At 39.3% G+C, this 26,041-nt stretch overlaps 1 protein-coding gene across 2 annotated transcripts in view; it reads right to left on the bottom strand.

Annotated features, from left to right (window-relative positions):
* The window catches only part of Invadolysin (leishmanolysin-like peptidase, invadolysin), a 690,653-nt gene that overhangs the window by 18,458 nt on the left and 646,154 nt on the right, over positions 1-26,041 (bottom strand). For both annotated transcript variants that reach the window (XM_069818006.1, XM_069818007.1), the window contains exons 9-10: positions 20,556-20,688; positions 17,949-18,108 (exon numbers count right to left, since the gene is read on the bottom strand). In XM_069818006.1, coding sequence (XP_069674107.1) covers positions 17,949-18,108; positions 20,556-20,688 — 293 coding nt within the window. The remainder of the gene's footprint in view (positions 1-17,948; positions 18,109-20,555; positions 20,689-26,041) is intronic.

The following is a 26,041-nucleotide window of genomic DNA, read 5'->3' as shown; positions in this document are numbered from 1 at the left end:
AGACGGGGCGGAGGGGAAACAGTCGCGCATGCGCACCGCGCTGTTCACTGCAATATTCCTGTTTCACAGACATCTACTGCACGTGTCTATGAGTCTTTGCGACTTTGTGAAAATAATAGTGGGGTTTTTAATGTAGTGTTTTAATAGTTTCAACACGACAATTGTTTTCAGTATACCACAAATCTTGTATTGCTTTAGTTATCCTTTGCTTTTCGTGTTAAGAGTGTTGATAATAATACAGTTAATAGAATTTATGTTATTGTATACTGTTATTTAGGTTTATAGCAGTTTTTTGTTTATTGTAAATATGTCGACAAAGAGGAAACAAGGATTGACAATCTATAGCGAAGAAAGGAATATTATTAGAAGTGCAAAATAATTCTGTGATGAAAAAGAACAACAGTGCCTTTGCATTCCTCTTACGAAACCTACAGCAAAGGTAGAAAAGTACTCTAATCTATCCACAAGAACAATACAGCGTATAAGGAATGAAATGAAAGACTGCACAGAAGAAAGTGCGTTGTCGACACCTGAGGGAGAAAAAAAATGTAAACGTCCAGACTACCGAAACGCAAATGTAGATGACTTCGACGGGAGATTGACAAAAAAGATATAATTGAGAATTTTTATTTGAAAAAGAAAGAGGGCCACCGGCGTAGCTCAGGAGGTAGCGCGTTTGCCTGCTGATCTGCAGTTGTGCTCGGGAGTGAGTTCGATTCCCGTTTGCGCTGACTACCTGGTTGGGTTTTTTCCGAGGTTTTCTCAAGCGGAAGGCGAATGTCAGGTAATCTATGGCGAATCCTTGGTTTCATTTCGCCAAATACCATCTCGCCATCATCAATTCAATCGACACTGAAGAAGCTAGTAGTTATTACAGTGTCGTTAAATAACAAGTAAAAAAATAGTACCAAGCTGCAACAAACGTCTACCCTTTTACAAGAGAAAATTGATTTGAAATGAAAGACAACATTAAGACGAATACTGAAGAAAAAGGATTTCAGGCGGAAGAAGTGTGCAGCAAAAAAAATTGAGGAAAACACTGTAAATTAGAATACGTGAAGATATCTACAGCAAATAAGAAAGCTTAGGAAAGTGGAAAAACCGATTTTGTATCTGGACGAAATGCGGATAGATAGGCCTACCAATTTAACGTTTCCCAAGTTCTGGCACAATAAAAATGTTACGGGAGTTTTGACTACCGTAAATGTGTCCAGAACACTCATTGTGTCCATCAGGATGGGGGCGGTGGGGCTAATGGCTTTGTTGAGAGATTCGAATTAATATACATGGCTGGAACATAAACAGACGATTATCATGGACAGATCATACTCAAGAAATTTTGAAAAATGTGATAATGATAGTCATAGCGACAGCACCGAAGATGCGGAATCTTTTATGTCTGACTCCATTCCCGTGTAGCCAAGTAAGTGGACGAAGTTTTCAGGTCAGAGTGTAGCGTGAAGTTCCCCCGTCCCGCCTATCTACTCCCAGCGCCAACTCGTAGCGCGAAGACAGTACATTGTCTGCTCCTGATGTGAGTCATAGAATGTTGTTTTGTGCTTGTTATGTTGGCTGTTATTATAACTTCACCACCATATATGATTACCGGTTTTATGCATGTAGGGCCTACTGCACATTTCGTTCAGTGTCTCTTGTGAGCTTCCCCATGTTACTTTGCTCAGGCTCTTGATTAGAGTTGTTTAGTTGTAGATTTTTCGAAAAGTTCTTGGTAAAGGTGCAAACGTTTTTCCTGTGAGTTTTAATTGCTCGACAGTGTGTGTGTGTGTGTGTGTGTGTGTGTGTGTGTGTGTGTGTGTGTGTGTGTGTGTGTGCGTGCGTGCGTGCGTGCGTGCGTGAAATTTTTTTATTTTGAGAGTCGAATCTTCCCGTGTATAACTTTTTATGTTAATAGTATAGTGTCACAAAAGATTTGGATGGCTTGATCTGTATCTTAAATTTAAATTTTTGGAATGGTTTCTGGAATTGCATTGTGTAGATATTTGGTAAAATAATCCGATTTAATATTTATATAGGTTGAGAGTTGATGATTAATATGAAGAGTTAGGATCTTAAAGATCAATTAATTTTACTGGCAGATGGTCGGAATCAAGAACACTTACATAGAACTGAAGGGTTGATTGCAAAAACCGTACAAGTTCAAAATATTAATTTTTCAGAAAAAGGAAAAAACTGTCCCTCACGTTTCTCACACAATATAATAATCTCACACAATATAATAATCTGACATATTTTATTCAAGTATCTCATATATCTACCAACTTCATAAAAAGTTTCACTGTTCTCTTTAGATGGTTTCTTGGGGGAGTGGGGGGGGAGGGCATTTGGACATAACCACTTTTTGCAGAAAATTTTATATGTACACACATTAAGTAAGAAAACGTATATGAAATCATGTTTTATTCATATTGTTAACTGTATCAACATACAAATAAATACTTTAAAGTGTTTTATTACATTAAAAACTTAATGTTGGAATGATTCCCTGAACAAGAAAAACAATATTATCTATGTTTTTTTTTTTTATATATATTTTTCTCTTTCTAAATTTGTGTCCTTCAGTCTTTGAATTCTTGGCACATCAGGTATATCAAGTACCGGTACCAAAAAATAATTATTCTAATAACAACACAATAAACTATGCTCAATAAAAAATATATATTATTATAGCTGTTTTTACACGTCTTGGAATCAGTTTCACAATATGATTTATATATTCTTCACCTTTAACTTTGGCATTTCTTATTTTGTCTCCCTTATTTTCTTTTTTCTTCCTCCTCTTTGGCTATTCCATATTTGGATATGGTTCATTTTGATGATCATTCATTTGTAAAACGAAATATTTAATCAATAACACCGGCAATAACAGCTAATATGGCGATGAAACAAAAGAAGACAACACTAATGTCATCTTCATGATATTTTCTAACAAGAACTGGATAAATTTTTCTTTTGCTAGAAAGACATTGGACTAACCTGCTTTTTGCAGAAATGCCTCATTTTCAAACACTCATTTCAGTGGCACAAATCCGGTTTTTGTATCAACTTGTTATGCCAATAGATGCCGCTTGAAATGAGATGAAGAGAACTGTACTATCCTCAAAATTTGAATTTTTGGACTTGTCCGGTTTTTGCTATCAACTCTTCAATTGTTATTGTGGTCCTGTTATACCATAACAGTAATCTAAGTGATTCATTAGAAATTCGCCTTCGTATGTAGTGATACTTGAGTTCCATAACCTATATTTTCATTCAAGTCATTGCAGATGATAAAATATTTATGTTCATTGACTAGTAAGTTCATGATCTTTTCAAATATCTGTAAATATAGAGGGTGGTATATTGAGGCAATGAATATTTCCGTACCTTCAAGCTGTATGAATATTCTGGGCCCATTAAGAAGTGTATGCTGGAAGTTTCTATTCATATTTCCCCCCTCGAAAATAATGTATTATTATGCTGATTGGTCGATTATATTTTGCTAAACTTTCTGTCTTGTCTTCAAATGACATTTTAAATATTCTCAACTATTTTTGTTGTTAATTACAATTTTACTCCTTATTATATCTTTCCAAAATATTGAGAGTATGGGTGTGGAAAAGGGAAGCAAAAGATAGGAATGAATGGAGGCGCATTATAGGGGCGATCAAAGCCTGCAACACGTTGTAGTACCAACAATGATAATGATGGTTATATGAAGGGATGAGAACGATATATTCCTAAGCCACAAAAACAAAATTTCACAGGAGAGTGTATTAAAAGTTTAGAATCTAATTCTATAGCATATGGTATGATAATTTTTATAGTATATACTTCTCTTATATGTTGAGTAAATTTTATAATATTTTACTAGTAGCTTCCCCATATACGAGTATGTACGAAATAAACTCGCTCAAATAACTATTTTTGTTAAAAGTTGGCTTTGGACTACGACATTTCATTCTCATTCCTTCATATCTTTCCCATATAAGACCATTATTTTAATGACTTTTTCAGTTCGTCTTTTGTTTTTACCTACGGTATAAGGACTTCAATGACTCATACAAATTTCTTCCAATACTATCTTCAGAGTTTCAGTGAAATCAAATAACTGTTATTAGGAAGAGGAAAATAGAATATATTTCTATCCCTCTTTGCATAAGCTTACAATTCTGATATCACAAGAATACAGCTCCAAATGTTTGCACCAATTGCAAAAACAATTTGTGACATCTGAATTACAAATAATTACACAGTAAATCAGTTTTAATGTTAAGATTTTCATCACAAGTTGATATCTTCTGGTAATGCTGGACAACTAAAAAACAATGTCATTGCTGCAAGCAGCTGTTAGCAGTTTATTTCTTTAGCAAGATAAAAATTTATTTATATGAGAGAGAGATTGAACGACTGAAGAAGAAGGAAACTACAAGTCTCTGTAACCATCCCCAAACATAATCAGGATTCTTAAAACCAAGCTACTACTGTGGATAGAACATTTGGTAAGCCTACAAGAGGTGGAAATCAGAAATATTTACAGTATTAGTTGGAAAATCATGAGTAGGAACACAGTTTGCAAGATTTATTTGGTGGGGGAGATAATGTATCTGCTATAATTTCAAAAAGACATATGACTCAGTTAAGAGAGAAGTTTTATATAATATTCTTATTGAATTTGGTATTCCCAAGAAACTACTCGTAGTTCGATTAATTAATATGTGTCTTAGTGAAACTTACAGCACAGTCCGTATTTGCGGGCTAATGCAAGGAGATGCACTATCACCTTTACTTTTTAACTTCGTTCTAGAATATGCCATTAGGAAAGTTCAGGATAACAGACAGGGTTTGGAACTGAATGGGTTACATCAGCTTCTTGTCTATGCAGATGATGTGAATATGTTAGGAGAAAATCCACAAACGATTAGGGAAAACACGGAAATTTTACTTGAAGCAAGTAAAGCAATAGGTCTGGAAGTAAATCCTGAAAAGACAAAGTACACGATTATGCTCGTGACTAGAATATGGTATAAAATGGAAATATAAAAATTGGAGATTTATCCTTCGAAGAGGTAGAAAAATTCAAATATCTCGGAGCAACAGTAACAAAAATATAAATGACACTCGGGAGGAAATTAAACACAGAATAAATGTGGGAAATGCATGTTATTATTCGGTTGAGAAGCTTTTGTGATCTAGTCTGCTGTCAAAATATCTGAAAGTTAGAATTTATAAGATAGTTATATTACCGGCTGTTCTGTATGGTTGTGAAACTTGGACTCTCACTTTGAGAGATGAATAGAGATTAAGGGTGTTTGAGAATAAGGTTCTTAGGAAAATATTTGGGGCTAAGAGGGATGAAGTTACAGGTGAATGGAGAAAGTTACACAATGCAGAACTGCACGCATTATATTCTTCACCTGACATAATTAGGAACATAAAATCCAGACGTTTGAGATGGGCAGGGCATGTAGCATGTATGGGCGAATCCAGAAATGCATATAGAGTGTTAGTTGGGAGACAGGAGGGAAAAAGTGGGATATGATGATAGAGGCTGGATTAATCTTGTACAGGATAAGGATCGAGGGCGGCAATGAACCTCCGGGTTTCTCAAAAGTAAGTATATTAATCCTCAAGTAGATAAGATTCTTCACAGACTCTATGACGTTGGTTCATTTATGTATTTGGATGGATAATGATCATGATGATGTTGCTGGCCATTATGATGATGATGATGATGACGACGATGATGACGACGAAGATGATCACATGAGCTGACAATGACACTATTGTTCCTATTGCTGCTGCTGCTGCTGCTGATGATGATGATGATGATGATGATGATGATGATGATGATGATGATGATGATGATGATGACGACGACGACGACGACGACGACGACGACGACGACGAGAAGATGATGACAACGACAAAAACAATGACAACAACGTTGCTGCTGGAGGAGATAATTACAGTATGGTGGTGATATACTATTGTTCACAATTATTGTGTTTGTGGCAGCAATATTTACTGCTATTTCAAGAGAAAATTAAATTTATTAGCAGCACTGGTTATTTTGACAATCTAGATTCACTAATATCAATTGTCAATTGAGGAGTTTTTAGGTATAATGCATTTTCTTGTTCCCCATAATCATGTTGCCCATTTTGCAAAATTTTGTTTCAATATCTTGCTTTGTAATGACAATCGATTGTTTATCTGCATGTCATGATATACAACGAGATAAACTTTGTAAAGAATACATCAGTCGTTAAGAGTCTTTCTTTAAATCATGCGGCTACACACAAAACAAGTGACATTCATCTTAATTGTGAAAATTTTTAAAATTCAGTCTTATGAAAGAATGACATTTTCTCCACATGACAGGCTTGCAGTACATTCCTCATATTCTGGATCTTCTGAACCATTTTCCTTCACAAAATGATGTTCAACCATTCCATTAGATATAAGTTTACATCAATTTCCATTGTATAACTTAATACTGCCAAGGAAAATTATATTCGAAGTCTCTTTAAATACCTCACTGAAGAGGAGGTGGCTTGGTTTGAAGAAATACTCACCAAAGCAACCAACAAAATATGGCAGGAAGAGGGGAGCGAAGTGACTGAAATAATTAAGATTGCTGAGATGAAAAATGGCAAGCAAGAAAAATTTGTGTATCATTTGTTAAACAGTCATCAACTTTCTTCTTGATTCCACATCAGTCTATGGAAAAATATAAATTATTCATTTATTTTGAATTATCTTTACTTTGTATGACCATATTATTATTACAAGTGACTTAAAACAGTTAGTTGAATTTAGTTTTGGTATATTAAATTCCTATCATTAATATTATATCTACTAAGGGCGTACACTGGCACATTTTAAAATGCAAATTGCTATTTCAAATATTACAATATCTATTTTAAAGAATTTATATGTTCATTACTGCATTCATTAAAAAAGTTTTTTAAGTACTAAACCACAATTAAAATGTCGAATTTTATTTCCTTCGAACATGGTTTTCTGGTATATGTCCCTTGTTCATATAACTCCTCAATTTTCAATGTTTCTCTCTCATTGTTACTGACAAAATGTATATAAAATATCAGCATAGTTTTTTTTTCTAAATAAAATATATTAAACAGCGACTTATAATTATTGTGTTTCTATCAGTGAAATGACCTGTAGAAAGCAAGAACATGAGTCATGAAAATTGGGAATGTACTGGTGATGGTAATACTGTGACCATGTGAGAGTGAAAATATCAAAATTCTGTAGATCACATTCTGAAGTGAGGATTTTCAATGTGGAAGCACAATTTTATTCCAAATTGCTGGAATAGCATTGCCTGTAACAAAATTGTTGTACCGGTATCTAATGTTTAGCCTGAATATTTAAGTGAAATTACTGATATTCTCAGAGACCCTAACCACACATACGGCATTTTAAACGAAGCAATTACAGTTTGGTGTTAATGAAGAGAAACAACTTACTAGGTTTCTAGGATCATTGGTACCATACTTTGAGACAGAGCCCCATCTCATTTTCTACGATAAATTCAATAGGTTGCTGGAGGAGGTAAATGATGTCCACCATAATCCTGTTATATGGGGATTCTATGGTTTTGCTTTGCCCCCCTCCAAAGAAAGTGGTTCTCTCACCGCCTATGCAGGGCGACCCAATGATCTTTTCCCTGTTGGTCTGTAGTTCAAGATCGCTAGAAGAATCCTTGTTCTAGGCATACACTGGACATGGTGAAGCCAGTTGTCTTGATATTGATGAATATACTGCAGTACAGGTTTCATTCCCAGTTCTTGTAGAATGTCTTGATTTCTTTTATGATCTCAATTAGTGTATCCTGCTGTTCGGTGCATAAACTTCATTTCACTGGCTGTAATTCTACTTTCATCACTTTTTCGTAAGGTCCAAGCTTTGCTGTCGTAACAAAGGGCAGGTCTTGCTAAGGTCTTGTATAGACGAGTGCGGATATGTTTCTGGACTAAGAAAGGTTTCATTATACTGTTGATAATGCCTGCAGATTTATTGAATTTAAAATTTTTTGTGAGATATCTAGATGAGGTAGAAAAGAAAGCTTGAAACCAAAATAAATGAATTCATTAAGCCTCTTTAAAATGTTACCATTTATACAAATTTTGCTTTGTACAGGTTCTTTGCCGCAGAACACCATTATATTTTATTTAAAAAAGCAAACTATATTTTATACAAATTCTATCAGTAACAGAGAGAAAACACTGAAAATTAACAACTACATTTAAAAAATTAACAGTGCTGTCAATACTTAATTTCCTTTTGCAACAGTAACAAAAACTGCTACCACATATTTTTGCCAATGATAATTTTGTTGCTGCCTATGATGATAATGATAATGTTACTATGCTGATTTTGATATTGCTGACAATGCTATAATGATGACAGTTCCTCTGATAAAATGATACCTACTAATGTTAATTGTTTTGTTGCTGACAATAATGATAACTTGACCCTTTCAAATTGGTTTGCGATGTCACATGATTGTGTACGTGCAAAATTTCATAAATTGACAGCCAATACGAGGGTTATCAGATATTCTTGAGTAAAGAACAGGTCAAAGTTTTGTAGATGTCCTATTCTTTAGTACTTTCTTAGTTTAAAAGTCAAAGTTAAGCTGCAAAATTGATATTACTCGTTAATTTGCGTTAAATAATCTGTACAATAAAAGGTAAGCATTAAAATACAGTTAAAACAAAAAAATACAATTACAGTACGGTACTTTTAGTGCCAGCAAAGTATGAAGAAACATATATGAAAAATACCAACCTACTTTTTACCAAAATGTTACTTTTAGGCCTAATTACAAAAACTAGTTCACTCACCACATATTTACTGACAGATGACTGAAATAAAAGCCTTCACTACACTCGGAAGAAAAATTTCGCATATTTACAATTTTACTGATGTTGATTTTCAGGTGGAAAGAAACAGAAATTGGCTCAACCCCGTGTTATGATGGTGGCCGAAACATGCTACTGTTTATGCACACCGATTGACCGATTTTACGAACATGGTTTATTCGTGACTTGTATTCCAAAGAGAATATTGACCAGTGACGCTAATACTTGGAGCACTACTGTACCATTGAAGTGAGTTCAGTCTCTGGATAAAATATATGGACGAAAAACTAAAGTTTTATTCGCAGTTCAGAATTATGTTTTGAAATGTAATTACTGAAACTGAAATGATTGGGACTTTATATAAAAATACTGACATTTAACAAATCTTCAAAAATAAATACGAATGGTAGGACAGACCTTCAAAATATGGACATGTCCTGCTAAATACAGACGTTTGGTAACCCTAGCCAATACAGACCACTGAGGATGAACAATGGTTATGATTATGGTACTTCACATTATTTCCATCATGGTAAATATGTCAGAAGAATTCAATTTTTCCAAGATCTATGTCCTTCACCATCAAATGAAGGAGAGGATATTGACTGAATATGATCATTACAAAAGACTATTCATCTAACACAGTCTTTGTTCCATTTGAACTCACTGGAATTTCAATATGGAGAGCATTGCACTGGCAACACAGCTAGTAGCAGACAGAACTGTTAGTCATTAAAGCAAAACCACAGGCAAGGCACAATCTGACACACACACACCTATTACCATGAGTTAACACTGCATCAGAGCCACGCCCTCATCATTTCCAGTCGCCATCACAACAATCTCGGTTGCTACACAAAAGAAAAGCTTCAACAAATTAAATAAATCTGTCAAAGAATACACATTGCAAGTAAATTTATAGAAAACAATAATGAGAGAATACATTTCTTAAGGAATTTTGTTTATATGATCCGCACTGAAAGAAACAAAACAATAATCTGAGTTACATGCACTTGGAATCAATTCCTTGACTAAAAACTGGAATGCAAGCCATGCAAGATTTTTTGCATACTGTGAATTTTATTAGTAACAACAATGTAATTTATTCGCCACAATAATTCCTTTCTACAATCCACCTTAAACGCTCTCGTCAACAATTGGATCTTCACTCAACACAGTATTCGTTATAGCACTCCACCGACGACAATGACAACTTACTTGGACTATTATGCACAACAATGAACTGTTAATCTTAACTAATATTTACACAGTACTATTTACAAATCAGAACTACCAGTTCTCAGTTCACAGTTCTTCTATCTCAGTCACTCGAGTTCACAGTATCTCGAACCACAGACCTTCAGAGACAGTTCACTGTACTCGAACTCGGGTCTGGCTTGCTTGCTCTGGCTTACTCACTGACTGAATAACTGAAAACTCTGCTCGAGTTCGCTGGCGCTTCTTCTTCTATAGCAAAATCATAGTTGCGAGAAATTTCTACAGGTGTGTAGAGAATTATCTCGATATCTCCACTTCGACGGACTTCTGGAATAGTCGGGAAGGTCGTTCCACATTCACTGCGTTAAGTAGCAGCTGCGAGCGCAGCCTCCCCTCGCGTGTAGGCCCCTTTCCCCTTTCCCCGTGAAGCCCGCGCGATATGCTCAGCCACACCAGGTCGCCCTCCTGGAATCCTGCAGAGTTGGCTAATCTGTCGTAGCGCACCTTCATCCTGTCGCTGGCCATCTTGAGGTGCTCTCTGGCCAGTTGGTGAACTCCATTCAACTTCTCAGTGAGTTCTGCCACATAGTCAGTTGCTGGCTGGTCGGCGCTGGGTGGCGTGCCAAACAGCAGATCACAGGGCAGGCGCAGCTCTCTCCCGAAGACCATGTTTGCCGGTGTCATCCCTGTTGTATCGTGGACCGAAGCTCTGTAGGCCAAGAGGAACAGTGGGACTCTGGCATCCCAGTCTCGTTGATGGTTGGACACCACCTTCCGCAGATGCTCTTCCAAGGTTTTGATGTAGCATTCCACCATACCATCGGACTGTGGGTGGAGGGGAGTGGTCCTGATTTTATGCACCCCCAGACGCTCGAGCAATTCTCCCATCAGGTTGGATTCGAAGTTGCGCCCCTGATCGCTATGCAATTCCCGGGGCACCCCGAATCGGCAGATGAAGTTGTCAAGCAGCGCGTCGGCCACCGTCGAAGCCTCTTGGTTGGGAATCGCGTACACCTCTGGCCATTTTGTGAAGTAATCCATGGCGACTAACAGGTAGCGGTTCCCGCGATCCGTGACTGGGAACGGTCCAGCAACGTCGATGGCGATCCTCTCAAAAGGAGCTCCCAGGTTGTACTTCTGTATGGCTCCCCTGCTGCGGGTCCTTGGTCCGCGACTGGCTGCACAGGTGTCGCATCTTCGGCACCATTGTTCCGTGTCGGTTCTCTGATGCAACCAGTAGAACCTCTGTCTTAACTTGTCCAGCGTCTTGTTGGCTCCCAGGTGTCCTCCAGTCACTCCAGCATGAGTCTCCTCCAGCACTTCCTTCACCTTGCTCCTAGGCAGGACAAGTTGTTCTATGCGGGTCCTTCCATCGGTCGACTCCCAAATCCTCTTCAGGATACCGTCCTTGACAGTGAAGGATTCCCACTGGGCCCAGTAGCTCTTGTAAGTGGGGCTACGGTTGGCGATATCGGCCCGTACTGGTCTCTGGCCGGACTCCACATCACGCAGTAGCTGTCTAATGTTTGGGTCCTCCAGCTGCTCCCTCCTTATGGCGGCGTTATCCCATCTTGGGCTCGACTGGACGGCAATTGCTCGGACTGCGTGGGCGCCATCCCGCTCTTCTACTTTCAGGCAGTGTTTTGCAGCCATCCGGGCATGGACGTCTTGATAAGGCATCAGCGTTGGAATGTTTCTTCCCTTGGCGGTGTTCGGAGATGAAGTTGTACTCCTGCAGTCGTTGAACCCAACGGGCGGTCTGCCCCTCCAGATTCTTGAAGCCCAATAGCCAGGTGAGTGCAGAATAGTCTGTCCTCAGATGGAATTCCTGGCCATACAAATATTTGTGGAAGTGCTTCAGGGCTTCCACAATGGCAAGAAGTTCTCTACGCGTCACACAGTAGTTTCTCTCAGCCTTGGATAGTGTTCGGCTGAAGTAGGCAATCACCCTCTCTTGCCCGTCCTGTTCCTGAGAGAGTACTCCGCCGATGCCTACGTTGCTAGCGTCCGTGTCGAGCGTGAACTTCCTTCCAGGGATGGGATATCCCAGTACAGGAGCAGTGCAGAGCGCCTCTTTCAGTGACGGGAAGGATGACTCCGCCTCGTCCGTCCATTGGAATTGTCGTTTCTCCTCGGTCAGCTGGGTTAGAGGCTTAGCGATGTTGGCGTACCCAGCTACGAACCTTCTGTAATACGTGCAGAGGCCGAGAAAGCGGCGCAGCTCCTGCTTGTCCCTCAGTCTCGGTCATCCTCTGACGGCTTGTAGCTTCTCCGGGTCCGTGGACACTCCGTTGGTTCCTACTACGTGCCCCAGGTAGCTGACTTTCTTCTGGAACAGATGACATTTCTTCGGGTTCAACTTCAGTCTGGCTTGTCGCAGTCTCTCGAACACTTTCCTCAGGTTCGACAGTTGTTCGCCGAAAGTCTTGCCGACCACGATGACGTCATCAAGGTACAGCAAACATGTGTCGTATGTCAGGCCTCTCATTACGGACTCCATTAGTCTCTGGAATGTAGCCGGGGCATTGCAGAGGCCGAACGGCATAACGGTGAACTGCCATAGTCCCTGGCCTGTAGAAAATGCCGTTTTCTCCTTATCCTCCGGATGTAGCGCCACCTGCCAGTATCCTGACTTGAGATCCAACGTCGAGAACCACTCGGCTCCGGCCAGGGTGTCCAAAGTGTCGTCAATTCGTGGAAGGGGAAAGCAGTCTTTCCTGGTGACGTCATTCAGTCTTCTGTAGTCCACGCAGAAACGCAGGTCCCCATTCTTCTTCTTCACCAGCACCACAGGTGATGACCAAGGGCTGTCGGATTCCTCGATGACCCCTATTGCTTTCATGCCCTCCAGTTGGCTGTCAATCTCCCTCTGTTTAGCTAGAGGGACGCGTCGAGGAGGTTGACTGTTTGGGCGAGCATTTCCGGTGTCGATGCGGTGCCGAACTTTCTCCGTTCTCCCGTAGTCATTTTCAGACAGACTGAACACGTCCTGAAATTCTGTCAGTAGATCGTGGACTTGTCTTCTTTCTCTTTTGCTTAAATTCGCCGGCAATTCTCGAGCCAGCTCTTTCAGTGATGGGTCTAGATCTGGATGTGGTCGGTGACACTCCTCGTTTTCTGCCAGCGACGTCACAGACACCACCGGCTCGACGTTACCTAGTACAGTTCCACTAGGCACCTCCTTGTCCCGATTGGTGACATTCAGGACCCTCACCGGTACCACCTTCTAATTCGGGAGTAGGGATCTGGCCACATAAACACCATCTATCGGAGTTGTTTGCGAATCGAGGAGCAGGTTTCTCTTAGGTTGTCCGTCCAGTCTTGCCGTCACCACCATCTCGCAGCCTGCCGGGATTGTCACATGATTCTCCAAGGTGAGTCTGCTTGCAATGGGTTGGTCTTCGACGTCCCTCAGGAACACTTCATCCTGACCAAACCGCAGGATACGGCGCCTGACATCCACCGTTGCATCGAAGATCCGCATGGCGTCGAGTCCCAGGATGACGTCTTCAGTGATGTTGGCGACGAACACCCACATCTCCAGTCTCCTCTTTCCCAATGTCAGATCCAGGAAAACCTCCTTTTGGATGGGCAGGTTCTCGCCTGAGGCAGTACGTAGCTCATAACGGCGCAGCGGCGTCCTCCCAGGTAGTCCACGCACGACTTCCGGTCTGGCGATAGTGAGCGACGCCCCGGTGTCTACCAGTACTCTGCATGGGCGGCCTCTTATCCATCCGTCAGCAATCAGCCCATCGTCGCATCTTCTGTTAACCGTCTTCAAAATCAGCCGAGGGGATGGTGATGACGGCGCCGACGTGCCCCTCATCGCATCGGCCCCTTTTAGTTTTCCTGTTTGTGACCAGATCGGTCACAGTCCCTCCTCAGGTGCCCAGGCTCGCCGCAGGACCAGCAGGTAGGCAATCCTCGTCTTCGTCGCTCGGGTGATTTCGGTTGACGCTCCTCGACGTCGGCCGCCGCGACGCTCCTAATCCGGTGCGACGTCGAGACGTTCGCCGTCAACTTTGCTGCCTCCATCCTGAGGGCCGCCGCCAGAGCTGCGTTGATGGTACGATGCTCTGCCAGGAGTAGCTGTTGTCTGATTTCGGGGTCTCGAACTCCGATGCCGAAGGTGTAGGCCGCCTCTCCAGCGATGAAATCATTAGGTAGGCCCCTGAGGGCCTTATGGGCCAGTTGTTCCACCGCCATCGCGAATTCTTGTAGGGACTCGCCTGACTGTTGGACCCTCGTTTTCAGTTGGGTCCTGAATGCTGCCGCAAGTTGATGATCACCATAACGTCCCTCCAAGGCCGCCATTATCTCAGCGGCTGTCCCATCTTCTGGAACGCTGTGAAGAATCTCTGAAGCCTGTCCCTGAAGCGCGGTCAACAGCTGGGTAGTCTTCTCCGCTGGCGTCCACCCATTATGTGCCGCGGTGGCCTCGAACTGGCGACGGAATATCGCCCAAGACGTCGTTCCGTCGAACTTCGGCGTCTTGACGTTGTAATGTCTGGCTGAAGGCGATGGTTCCCCAGGGCCACTATATGGAGTCCTCAACTCTGTGGTCGATCTTTCCACGGCCCGTTGAACTTCCTCGGCAATTATCTGTTTCTGTTCTCTAGCCTGGCGATCCACCAACGCGAGGATGTGCTTGTTTTCTTCAGCATGTCGGTCCATCAACGTGAGTATGTGCTTGTTTTCCTCGGCGTGTTTGTCCATCACCTCACTCGTCTTGTCCAGCAACTCACTCGTCTGCTCTTGACGACGCTCGAGATCGCGGATTTTGCCGTCGAAATGGTCTACCTCCTGTCTCAACTCGGCTACTGTCTCGTTTATAGTTGTAAAATTCTGGTTTAGTTTATCCAAATCGGCCTTAAGTTCGTCTTTTACGATGGCGACAATTCCATCTACGTGGGCCGAAACGCTTTCAATTTGCGTAGTGACGTCATTTTTCACTCCGCTTATGTCGCCTTTCACTTCACTTATGTCGTTCTTGACCTCACTGATGTGCTTGTTCATGTCGTTCATGTCGTCTTTCATTTCTGCTTTCACGTCACTTATATCACTTTTCACCTCACTGATGTGCTTGTTCATTTCGTCTTTCATTTCTGCTTTCATTTCCGCGATGGCTTGCAGGATCTGCTGTAGGTTCTCCATTGTCGATAATGATCCCACTTCTGACACCAGTGTGAATTTTATTAGTAACAACAATGTAATTTATTCGCCACAATAATTCCTTTCTACAATCCACCTTAAACGCTCTCGTCAACAATTGGATCTTCACTCAACACAGTATTCGTTATAGCACTCCACCGACGACAATGACAACTTACTTGGACTATTACGCACAACAATGAACTGTTAATCTTAACTAATATTTACACAGTACTATTTACAAATCAGAACTACCAGTTCTCAGTTCACAGTTCTTCTATGTCAGTCACTCGAGTTCACAGTATCTCGAACCACAGACCTTCAGAGACAGTTCACTGTACTCGAACTCGGGTCCCTCCAACTGCGGTCCACTGCACTCGAACTCAGGTCCCTCCAACTGCGGTCCACTGCACTCGAACTCAGGCCTTCGGATGCTGACGCAGATGCGGACGCACACTCGAGTCGAACTCTGGCACACAAGTCTGGCTTGCTTGCTCTGGCTTACTCACTGACTGAATAACTGAAAACTCTGCTCGAGTTCGCTGGCACTTCTTCTTTTATAGCAAAATCATAGTTGCGAGAAATTTCTACAGGTGTGTAGAGAATTATCTCGATATCTCCACTTCGACGGACTTCTGGAATAGTCGGGAAGGTCGTTCCACATTCACTGCGTTAAGTAGCAGCTGCGCGCGCAGCCTCCCCTCGCGTGTAGGCCCCTTTCCCCTTTCCCCGTGAAGCCCGCGCGATATGCTCTCTCGCGGGACGCTGGTCGTGAGTTCGAATCTCACGTCGCTGTCACAATACCTTATGGCCTAATCACTGTGGCTACGAAATGTAGGCTTCTCTATAAAATAGGTGTTAAAAATGAACTTAGCTCATAAACATCTTGACAGGTTCGAACAGTGTTATTTTTAAGAGGGCACCTCCAATTCCTGAAGTAGGAGTGATAACGGTGATGATGGTGATTATGTTTAGTGTTCCAGCTTCCTGAAGACTGAAATCACAACAATCAACTCGCAATAATAGTGGAGCACTGCTGAAAAAGTTCTGTAAAACTACTGAAATGAGATGTGACAATATGAAGCTATATAACAAACATATTGCGTATAAATTTACTTTGCATGCTCTAGTCATCTCAATTTTCGTAATGATTTTTGCAGTGAATAATAATGGATATTCGTATATTATGGAACTTCAACTTTCTGCAGATATCACTTAAAATGTTGTTATATCGCGAGAAACTTCTTTCAGTTTCACATGATTTTATTGGTGTATGAAAATTATAAAGATGTTCTATTGTTTGACATATCTTCGTGTTTCATCATGCTATTGCATATGTCACTCACCACTGAAAATCCACTATTTTTTTCTGTGTACTTCTCTAAAAATTCTCTAAGATGTAGATTATTAAATTTATTTATTTATTTATTTCACTGCGGTATTGCCGGGAATGAAGCAGCAGACTTTCTGGCAAAGAAAGGAACAACTATGCCCCTTTCATATACTTACGTGCTGCCATTCCATACAGCATCTACAAATATAAGAAGTCGAGTAAGACAATGTTTCCATAAGAGTTTGGAGGAACAAATTAAGGATAAACACTGGAAAGATGCACTAAATCCCCCTCTCCTCAAATGATCAAGAAGAGAAGCTGTTGCGACGTTCTGCATCGCAGGAGGTCATGACTGTCTGGCTAATCACCTCTACCGCCTGGTGTACTATCCAGCTCTCATTGCATGCTCTGTGGATGTTCAGACAACATGGACTCAAATCACATTAAGACTTGTCCAGCGCCTTCATCTGTCAGTTTTGTGGATAGATACTGGGAGGCCAGAGAAAAAATGTAACAGTGCTGACATCCCTCCTTCGTAGTTTCACTTTGCACACTGTTCGTTTTATTTTGTTTTCTATCTTTCATTTTGGTTTTAATCGCCATTGTACGGCTAATGACTCCAGTCAAATGCCACTGCATTGAATAAAAAAATGTATTAATTGAGATGTTAGCACTGAATATCATGGTACACAAATCCATGCTAAACATAGAGTTAATATCTGATAACTTTCAGAATTTGAGGCTATTGGTTCCTTTGAATTACATTCAACACATTGTCTGTGCCTTTTGATATTGCAGTGCCTTCCAATCCACTGTTTTGGTCACTTTTATGCTTATTTTACACAATTTATATGCATTGTTGTCAATACTAACAGTGAAAAATGTAGAATTGTAGATATTTAAATAATACAAAAGTAATGGCACTGATTGATAACAGTACTCACTATGACTGCGTTCCAGTTTCAATTTACTAGAGCGAAAGTGTGGAGGGTGCGTAACTATTTTGTATACGAACATACCTATGTCTGCGCTGTGGCAACACAAATGGTTCGAATCAGGCAACTTCATTCCAGCTTATAGGTAGCTGAATTACAAGCCTAATGATGATGATCATGATGATGATGCTGGTGATGAAGATGATTATAGTGAACAAGAAAAATAAAATGATGGTGTTGAAGATCTTTTTGTTCAGGAAGCAGAAGACAATGAAAAGGATTTGGACGAAGGAGAGGGGGAAAAGGAGATGGTAATGAAAAAAAAATATATAACAGCCATGTTTGATTACAACATGGGTACAATCGAACAGAGCTATGAAAAACGAACAAGCAATAGCAGAATAATTATTTGGTACTCACTGGGATTGTTCTCAGCATACTGGCAGTGGGAGCCCCGCACTATCACGTTCCTGGAGCGCCAAGTAAACTCTTGGATGTATGGGCAGTAGTCTGCCAGGGATACAGAGCCACCGTAGAAACTTTCCCTCCCTGGCTTTACGTGCGGGATTGAGTCAAAATTCTGCAACACAGGTTAGTCTTGTTCAACTGTAAGTCAGTAGATTTAGCAAACATGATACCCTCCTCACCAATGTCTTGGCATGTTGTAACTGTTTTTACATCACATTTCTAGCAACAGAAATCACTCATGTTTCACGAAATGATTGTATGAATCTACTAATGAAGCAATAATGGAATAAAAATATTAAGGAAATCGATGCCATTATTTATTATCTTTTTTGGTCTTTTTCTTAATCAGTGCACTTTCCTTTTTTTACTTTCTCTTCACCACTACCATCAGTGGCGTAGGCAGGGGGGAGCTCACCAAGAAATTTTCAAGAAATATTTTAAAATTACATTATATTTAAAGCTACAGAAGAATGGAAAAAGTTAGAAACGCAGAACTGTATGCATTGCGTTCTTCATCTAACATTCAAATGTTTGTGATTGGCAGGGCATATAGCACATATGAGTGAATCCAGAAATGTATATAGAGTGTTAGTTGAAATACCTGAGGGGAAAAGACCTTTGCACAGGTCGAGACGAAGGTGAGAGGATAATATTAAAATGGATTTGAGGGAGGGGGATATGATGGTAGGGACTGGATTAATCTTGCTCACTGTCAAGATTGGGACTGATGGCGGACTTATATGAGGGCAGCATTGAACCTCCGGGTTCCTTAAAAGCCACTTGTAAGTAAGTACCTAAGTAAGTATTATATTCAAAGCCTGAAGAAACAATCCACCATTGGCTTTACTGAACGAAAAATATTGTTTGACTGTTTCTATAAAAATGAACAATATTTAGAATACTGGTAACAAATCTTTTATATTTTTGCTGATAAGTTGTTTCAAATTGACCGATGATTTTCGAAGGAGTTAACCATTCTCTACACAACAACTAGATTATCGGTACGTAATTTATTTAGGGTCAGCAGCTGTTGATTCACTGTGCAACAATGGAGAATGGATTTGCTTTATAACAACTTTTGGGGAGTCCAGATTGATTTTAAATTTCATAATATTAAACAATAATTACTATTACTTCTATAAGATTATATTATTAATATTTGATACTACAGAATTCTCTCTTATGGATATAATTTAATAAATAATTATTAGTGTTTTTTAGATATGTTGCATGTAAGTTATGGGAAAATTTGCCAAGTGATGTTCCCAGAACTTGGCTTAACACCCACATCTTAAATTCTTAGCTACACCATTGAGTCTTACCATTACCATCATCATCATCATCATCGAAAAATATTTCCAAACCAAATTTTTTACAGAGTTTGTAAAGTTTTCTAGCTTTCTATGTTTTCTTCTCTAGTCGGCCTAGTTAGCTCTTTGGTAACATGTCTTCCTCCAGACCAGCCAGCCTGAGTTCGATATCCAGTGGGGTCAGAAATTTTCTTGTGGACTAGGAGAGATGGCGGTGCACAACTTCTAATTACTAAATTGTGCACCAATATGCCTGGATTAAATCCCAAATCTCTCCGCAGTGCATATGAAGGGAAGGCATGTCACTCTTCATAGTGATTTGTCCGTCGGATGGGGACGTTAAATCTGGCAACCCCCCTTGGTGCTATTTAACAGGAGTAGGCTATGTACCGACACCAGGTTTCCCCTTCTCCCTTCCTTACTTCCACCATCATCCTCACTCATTCTCTACACTACACCTACACGAACACTTAACATACACTCATCCTAGTACACGACATAACTCTTCACAGATACACATCATGCATAATGTGGCCTGCCGAGGTGGTGTGCAATTTGAAAATGGGTCATAGTCCTGTCATCTATCCGCAGTATGTGGAATCCGAATCACGGAAAGTGAAGTGAGTAGACACACACACATGTTTTCTTCTCTTCCAATTTCGTTTCACACTATTTTTTTAATTGTATCTCATGTGTCATTGTTTCTTTAAGAGCCATTTACACTACTGTTTCATTTCTAAATTTAATTTCCAATTTCGTTTCACACTATTTTTTTAATTGTATCTCATGTATTATTGTTTTTTAAGAGCCATTTACACTACTGTTTCATTTCTAAATTTAATTTACATATTCCTTAATTGAATTTACACAAGTAGTCAGTCTCCTTTAAGCCACGATACGCGGTCGAACATCTGAATCAACGTCGTGGTATTGCCACTGAAGATGGAGGAGCATTCCTCCGAAACATGTCTGGTTTTTAACTGATTATATTAATTTTAATTTAATTATCAAAAAGTGTTCATACAACTGTAATAAATTATTTCTCTGTATGCTTAATATTACATATTCCTTATTTGTCTATCTTTTAACATGTTCAAACTAAAGTCAAATTATTCTGAGAAAACTTTCCATTGCAAATCCCATAGAATGTAGTGGGAAAAGTTTCTCGGCTATTATAGTGAGAAGTTAAAAGTTAATTTTCTTAACCATGAGTAGGCTTTGATAATGAAGAGTAAAACATGCTACATACCTGGTAGATGAGAGGCAGTTTCTCCTGATGCTCCACCAGATTGCACAAAGCCACAGAACTCCGATCCTCAGTACACTCTGTCTCCAAGGGATCTCGCTTCACCTTGTTGCAGAATGGGTGGATTGAGCGTCCGCTGTAACATGGAACAACCATCAGTCACACATTGTATGTTCTTCATTAATTTCAAAGTTGAGAATTTAAACTGAGACAAAGAGGATAATTAGTGTTGAGAATAATATACACTAAATACTCTAAAATATGCTCTTAAAAAGCCGAAATTTGCAATTAATTTGCATCAAAAGCTAAAGATGCCGGCAAACTTACCACTGTTTACAGTCCTACGAAAGACAAAACATTAACTATATCATGGGAAATATTCAAATTATTTGTCATAAAGAAATGCACAGTCACTTTAATTTTTTAGTTATTGACTTATTGGCTATTACTAATTTAATTAAAACTAATTTTATATAGACAATTCATTTTATTTCATGACTATATGAAACTTGTAACTCAATAATCTTTTCCACATTTACAGGATCCAACTTGTTTCTCCTGTCCATAAAAATGAACTAGTGCATAAAAAAGTTCTTTCTACACATGATGTGAGGAGAGAGAACTTACAATCTGGTAACACTATAGGATTAACGTCCACATCACGATCGTGTCCTAATCTCATCTTCTTCAGACCATTATTCTTTACTTTAGTTGACAACGAGTTTTCTCGACAAAATTTATTCAAAACTCCTTGATTTGATTTGCGGAATACGTGCAAACTACTGACATTGAGCAGAAAATACTGTTTTTAAATTGCACAAGGAAAAATGGGAGACCAACTATTAATACATCACAACTCCCTATCTATACAAGGAACATTAAAAAAAAAAAAAAAAACATAGGCCCTACCAACTTCAGTCACCTCTGTCAACTATCACATAAACTGAAGTTTACCCAAAAATACACCTTAAAATCGTAAGTACCAACTAATTTAACTAGATAAAATAAAAATTATTACCTTCTGCTCAATTTTAGTAGTTTGTACATATTAACCAATTAAAATCAAGGAGTTCAGAATAAATACTGTCGAGAAAACGCATCGTCAACTAAAGTAAATAATTAATTACTACATGTTTTATCTAAGCCTAGAAAGACAGAAAACAGTTTTCGCTGCAAAAAAATAAAAAATATGCTCATCGAAATAAGCAAATATATGCATACACAACCATGTTCCAATCATCTTAATTGAATATGAAAAAATGTAATTACTAAGTTTCATTAATATATGCAGCTTTCATACAAATATGCATTTGCATAAATGTTCTATATATGTAATTTATTGTTATCAAAATTAGGTACACTTTGTGTATAATTCGTTAATAGTGGTCCTGTTACATTTCTGTTTTCCAAGAATTTATTTATTTATTTATTTATTTATTTATTTATTCATTTATTTATTTATTTCATCACTACTACAGAACATGTGTTCCAATTACAGTAGGATATATGATTATAACAGGGGCGGTTTTTCGGGTGAAGCTCGTGAAGCAACACTTCACCTGTTTACTATGCGCAACTTCACTTATTTACAAGTATTTTAATATTTTATTTAATTTCACTTCATTTTTGTCTTTTACATTCAGCGTTGTGATATGTTCTGCACTTTAGTATTCTGCATTATGGAAAACTAGTCCCATTGTCACTACGGTTGGTGCAGAGCAGGAGCGTATTTTGCGGACTACCGGGGCTACCGGCGGTAGCCCAAGGAAATTACAAAAGAAAAAGTTTATAATATGACATATTGTAATAATTTTGTATTATTAGTTTTACCACAGTAATTAAAATTAAAGTAATTGTTAGATTTATATGCGCTCTCTGCTCTCGAAAAGAAACAAGTTGTCAAGGCGGCATCGCTGGAGAAACCGCTTGCTACGTGAGGTAGCCTGTGACCGTACCGCGCACGCTGTCCTGTCGCACAACTGCCCGTCCCCCCCCCCCCGCTCTCTTCTGTTTCCATCGTGCAATGTAGGCCGGGTGAGTTGCCGCTCTCGTGATCGGTTTCTTCGCAGGCGCGAAGCAACAATACGCTTAGCACGCTAGCTCATGAATGTAATTGTGTTCTTGCAGTGCAGTATTTTAAATTTGTGATTTGTTCGAGTGTCTGAGAGTTATATTAATTGTGAATTATTAAGTTTTTAATTTCCCAATTAAGTGATATTGTGAAAAATATGGCAGAACAAGTTTGTGGAGAGGTTTGTGTTGAAAATGACTCTGTAATAGAAGGTTTATTAAAAGTGCCTTTTAACCGTCGTACATACAACGAGGAAGTTGAAATTGTGAAAATGGAAAGACCAACTCCTGAGTTAAATTTGTCCATGGACGTAAAAGAAAAACAGCGTGAGTACACACGCCATTTCACTTCAACATCATATGGTAAGTGGAATTGGTTGTGTGGTAGTTCTAAACTGTCTAAACTATTTTGCTGGCCATGTTTGTTATTTAGCCGCGAAACTAATGTGTGGTCAAAAGAGGGTTTTCTAATATCAACTCCCTTCGAACGGCAGTCCTAAAACACGACAAATCAAAAGCTCATATTTGTAGTAGCATGAACTTTGCAAACTTTGGGAAGACAAGAATTGATTTACAGCTAGATAAGCAAAAAGCTCTACATATCAACCAACACAATGCTCCTGTGGAAAAAAAATCGGGAGATTTTACTGCGTCTTATTAACGCAGTCTGCTTTCTAGGAAAACAAGAATTGGCTTTTCGGGGTCATGATGAGAGTGTGGAATCAGACAACAGAGGAAATTATATTGAATATTTAAGTTTCTTAAGTGAATTTGATCATTTACTGGCCAATCATCTTGAGAGTTCAACAGTATTTAGTGGTACTTCTCCCGCAATTCATAATGACTTAATATTGCGCAAATCAATATTTGCTATAAGTGGGGTTATGATAAAGAACATAAAATCTGAAATAGAAGAAGCACCTTTTGCGGCCATTGTTGTTGATGAAACAAGTGACTGCTCTAATCAGAGTCAATTGTCCACTGTTTCAAGATATGTCGATAGTACTGCCAATGTTCAAGAACGGTTTATAGGATTCACAAATGTCAGTTCGGGCAAAACTGCTGCTGCTTGGTTTCAGCATGTGGAAGGTGTTATAGCAGAATACAATGTCGGCAATAAGTTAATTGCACAGACATACGATGGTGCTTCAGTTATGGGGGAAATATTAATGGCTTAAAAACAAAAGTTCAAGGAAAGTATCCTCAAGCACTATTTGTCCATTGTTACAGCCATGTTCTCAATTTAGTTTTGCAACAAACTACTTTATCCATTCCAGAATGCCGCATTTTTTTCAAAACACTGTCGGGTTTAGCTGCATTTTTCTCATCATCTCCTAAAAGATCAGAAAAACTCGAGAATTTATGAAAAAGAAACTCCCAAAAGTAGCACCAACTAGATGCAATTTTACATCTCGGCTTGTAAATACAGTAAAGGAATACAGAGAACAACTGACTGCTTTCTTTGAAAATATCATTTGTAATGACTCTGAAGAAAACTGGGTTGATGATGTAATTGTGCAGGTTCAAGGATATTTGTATTTTTTTCACACAGTTTCAGAATATATTTCTTCTTGAAGTCTATGCTAGAGTGTTCGCACATACAGATGTGCTCTACAATATTCTTCAGACAAAAAGTCTAGACATAGCATACTGCTTGCAAGAGGTATCAAAGTTAAAAAATACTATATTCGAGTTCAGACGTAGTGGGTTTCCGTCCATATGGAGTAATATGGAAAATGAAAATTCTTCAGCCAATACAATGGAACCACCATTAAAGCGAAGAAAAGGAGATGATGAATTGAAATACAGGCAGCTGTACTACAGCATACTAGATCTTATGCACATGGAAATTACTGACAGATTTTCTGATTATGGAAAGCTTCAGTTCACATATCTTCTAAATTCTCAAAAATTTTCTGCTTATAGAGAAAACTTCCCGAATGAGGCACTAAACAAATTATTTCAATCCTATAACAGTCACTTTGATCAAGTACGTTTGAAAAATGAATTAAGTGTAATATATTCACCAGAAGTCTTTGATTTTTCGAACAAACCTATCCATGAAATATTATCTGTCATATATGAAAACCAGCTGAACCAAGTTATTCCTGAAGTCCTTAAATTGGCAACATTAATTGTGACAATACCAGCTACGTCAGCATCAGTAGAAAGAACATTTTCTGCGTTGAAGAGGATAAAATCCTACTGTAGATCAACTCATACACAAGAACGTTTATCCAGCTTGGCACTGATGTCCATTGGAAAGTAATTTCTACAGAAACTTCGCAAGCGGCCCAACTGTAATTTCAATGACGAAGTCATCAAAGTATTTTCGTCCCAATCAAGACGTCTGGAATTCATATATAAATAGATAAGGAATTTTATTATAGGGACTTTAAAATATATCTTGTGTAATAATAGGGTCAGTGGTAGCCCAGGCCCTTAAACCAGTATACGCCACTGGTGCAGAGTGGAGAAGGGTGACAATTTCAGCTATATCCCTCCTTCAGAGGTAGAGCTTCTCAATTTGCGGATTTGATTACGGGTAACCATGGCAACGAACCCTTGTAAGATTTCTATAGAGCCTGTATGCGAGGGTACTTGAATCACTGACAAAACATTTTTCTTGTAGCTGCAAACACATCATAGCCTCCTGGCTTGGCTCTTTTGAAAGGAAAATAACGACACGCGAATACAATGAGATGAAATTCCTTGTCTTTCATAGTGTTCACACTTCTTTGTACCTGTTAATTTCAGTTTGTGAGACGTGTGAATAGAGTGACTATGTTATGTTTTGTTGCTAAAACGATATATTAGAAGATTAAGTTAACTAAGCAGTTATTTATTTTTAGTGATAGTTTTATAATTATTTTTAAAAGTGATGACTAAAATATTTTTATTAACAACGAGGAATGTGTCCTATAAACGATATAGCGTGTAGCATGTTACAGACACCATTTTCGCGATGGACTGAAGGAGATAAAACAGATGAATTGTTAGCGGGGAAACCACTGGCATGGCTCAGTCGGTTAAGGCGCTTGCCTGCCGGTCTGAAGTTGCGCTCGGGCGCGGGTTCGATCCCCGCTTGGGCTGAATACCTGGTTGGATTTTTTTCAAGGTTTTCCCCAACTGTATGGTGAATGTCAGGTAATATGTGGCGAATCCTCCCCTCATCTCTCCAAATACCATCTCGCTATCACCTCATCGACGCTAAATAACCTCGTAGTTGATACAGCGTCGTTAAATAACCGACTAAAATAAAAAAAATTGTTAGCGGGAAAACCAACACTTGTTATTAATATATCGGCAAAAAAGTTGAAAAGGAAAGGTGCAAGATCTTACAACAAACATTTTAAAAGTGCGTGGTACAGTGAATATCAGTCGCTGTGTGGTAGTTCTTATTTGAAAAAATTGTTTTG

This window comes from Periplaneta americana, chromosome 2, assembly GCF_040183065.1.
Source record: "Periplaneta americana isolate PAMFEO1 chromosome 2, P.americana_PAMFEO1_priV1, whole genome shotgun sequence".
Classification (NCBI taxonomy): Eukaryota; Metazoa; Arthropoda; class Insecta; order Blattodea; family Blattidae; genus Periplaneta; species Periplaneta americana.
This window is presented reverse-complemented; position numbering and strand designations above follow the sequence as displayed.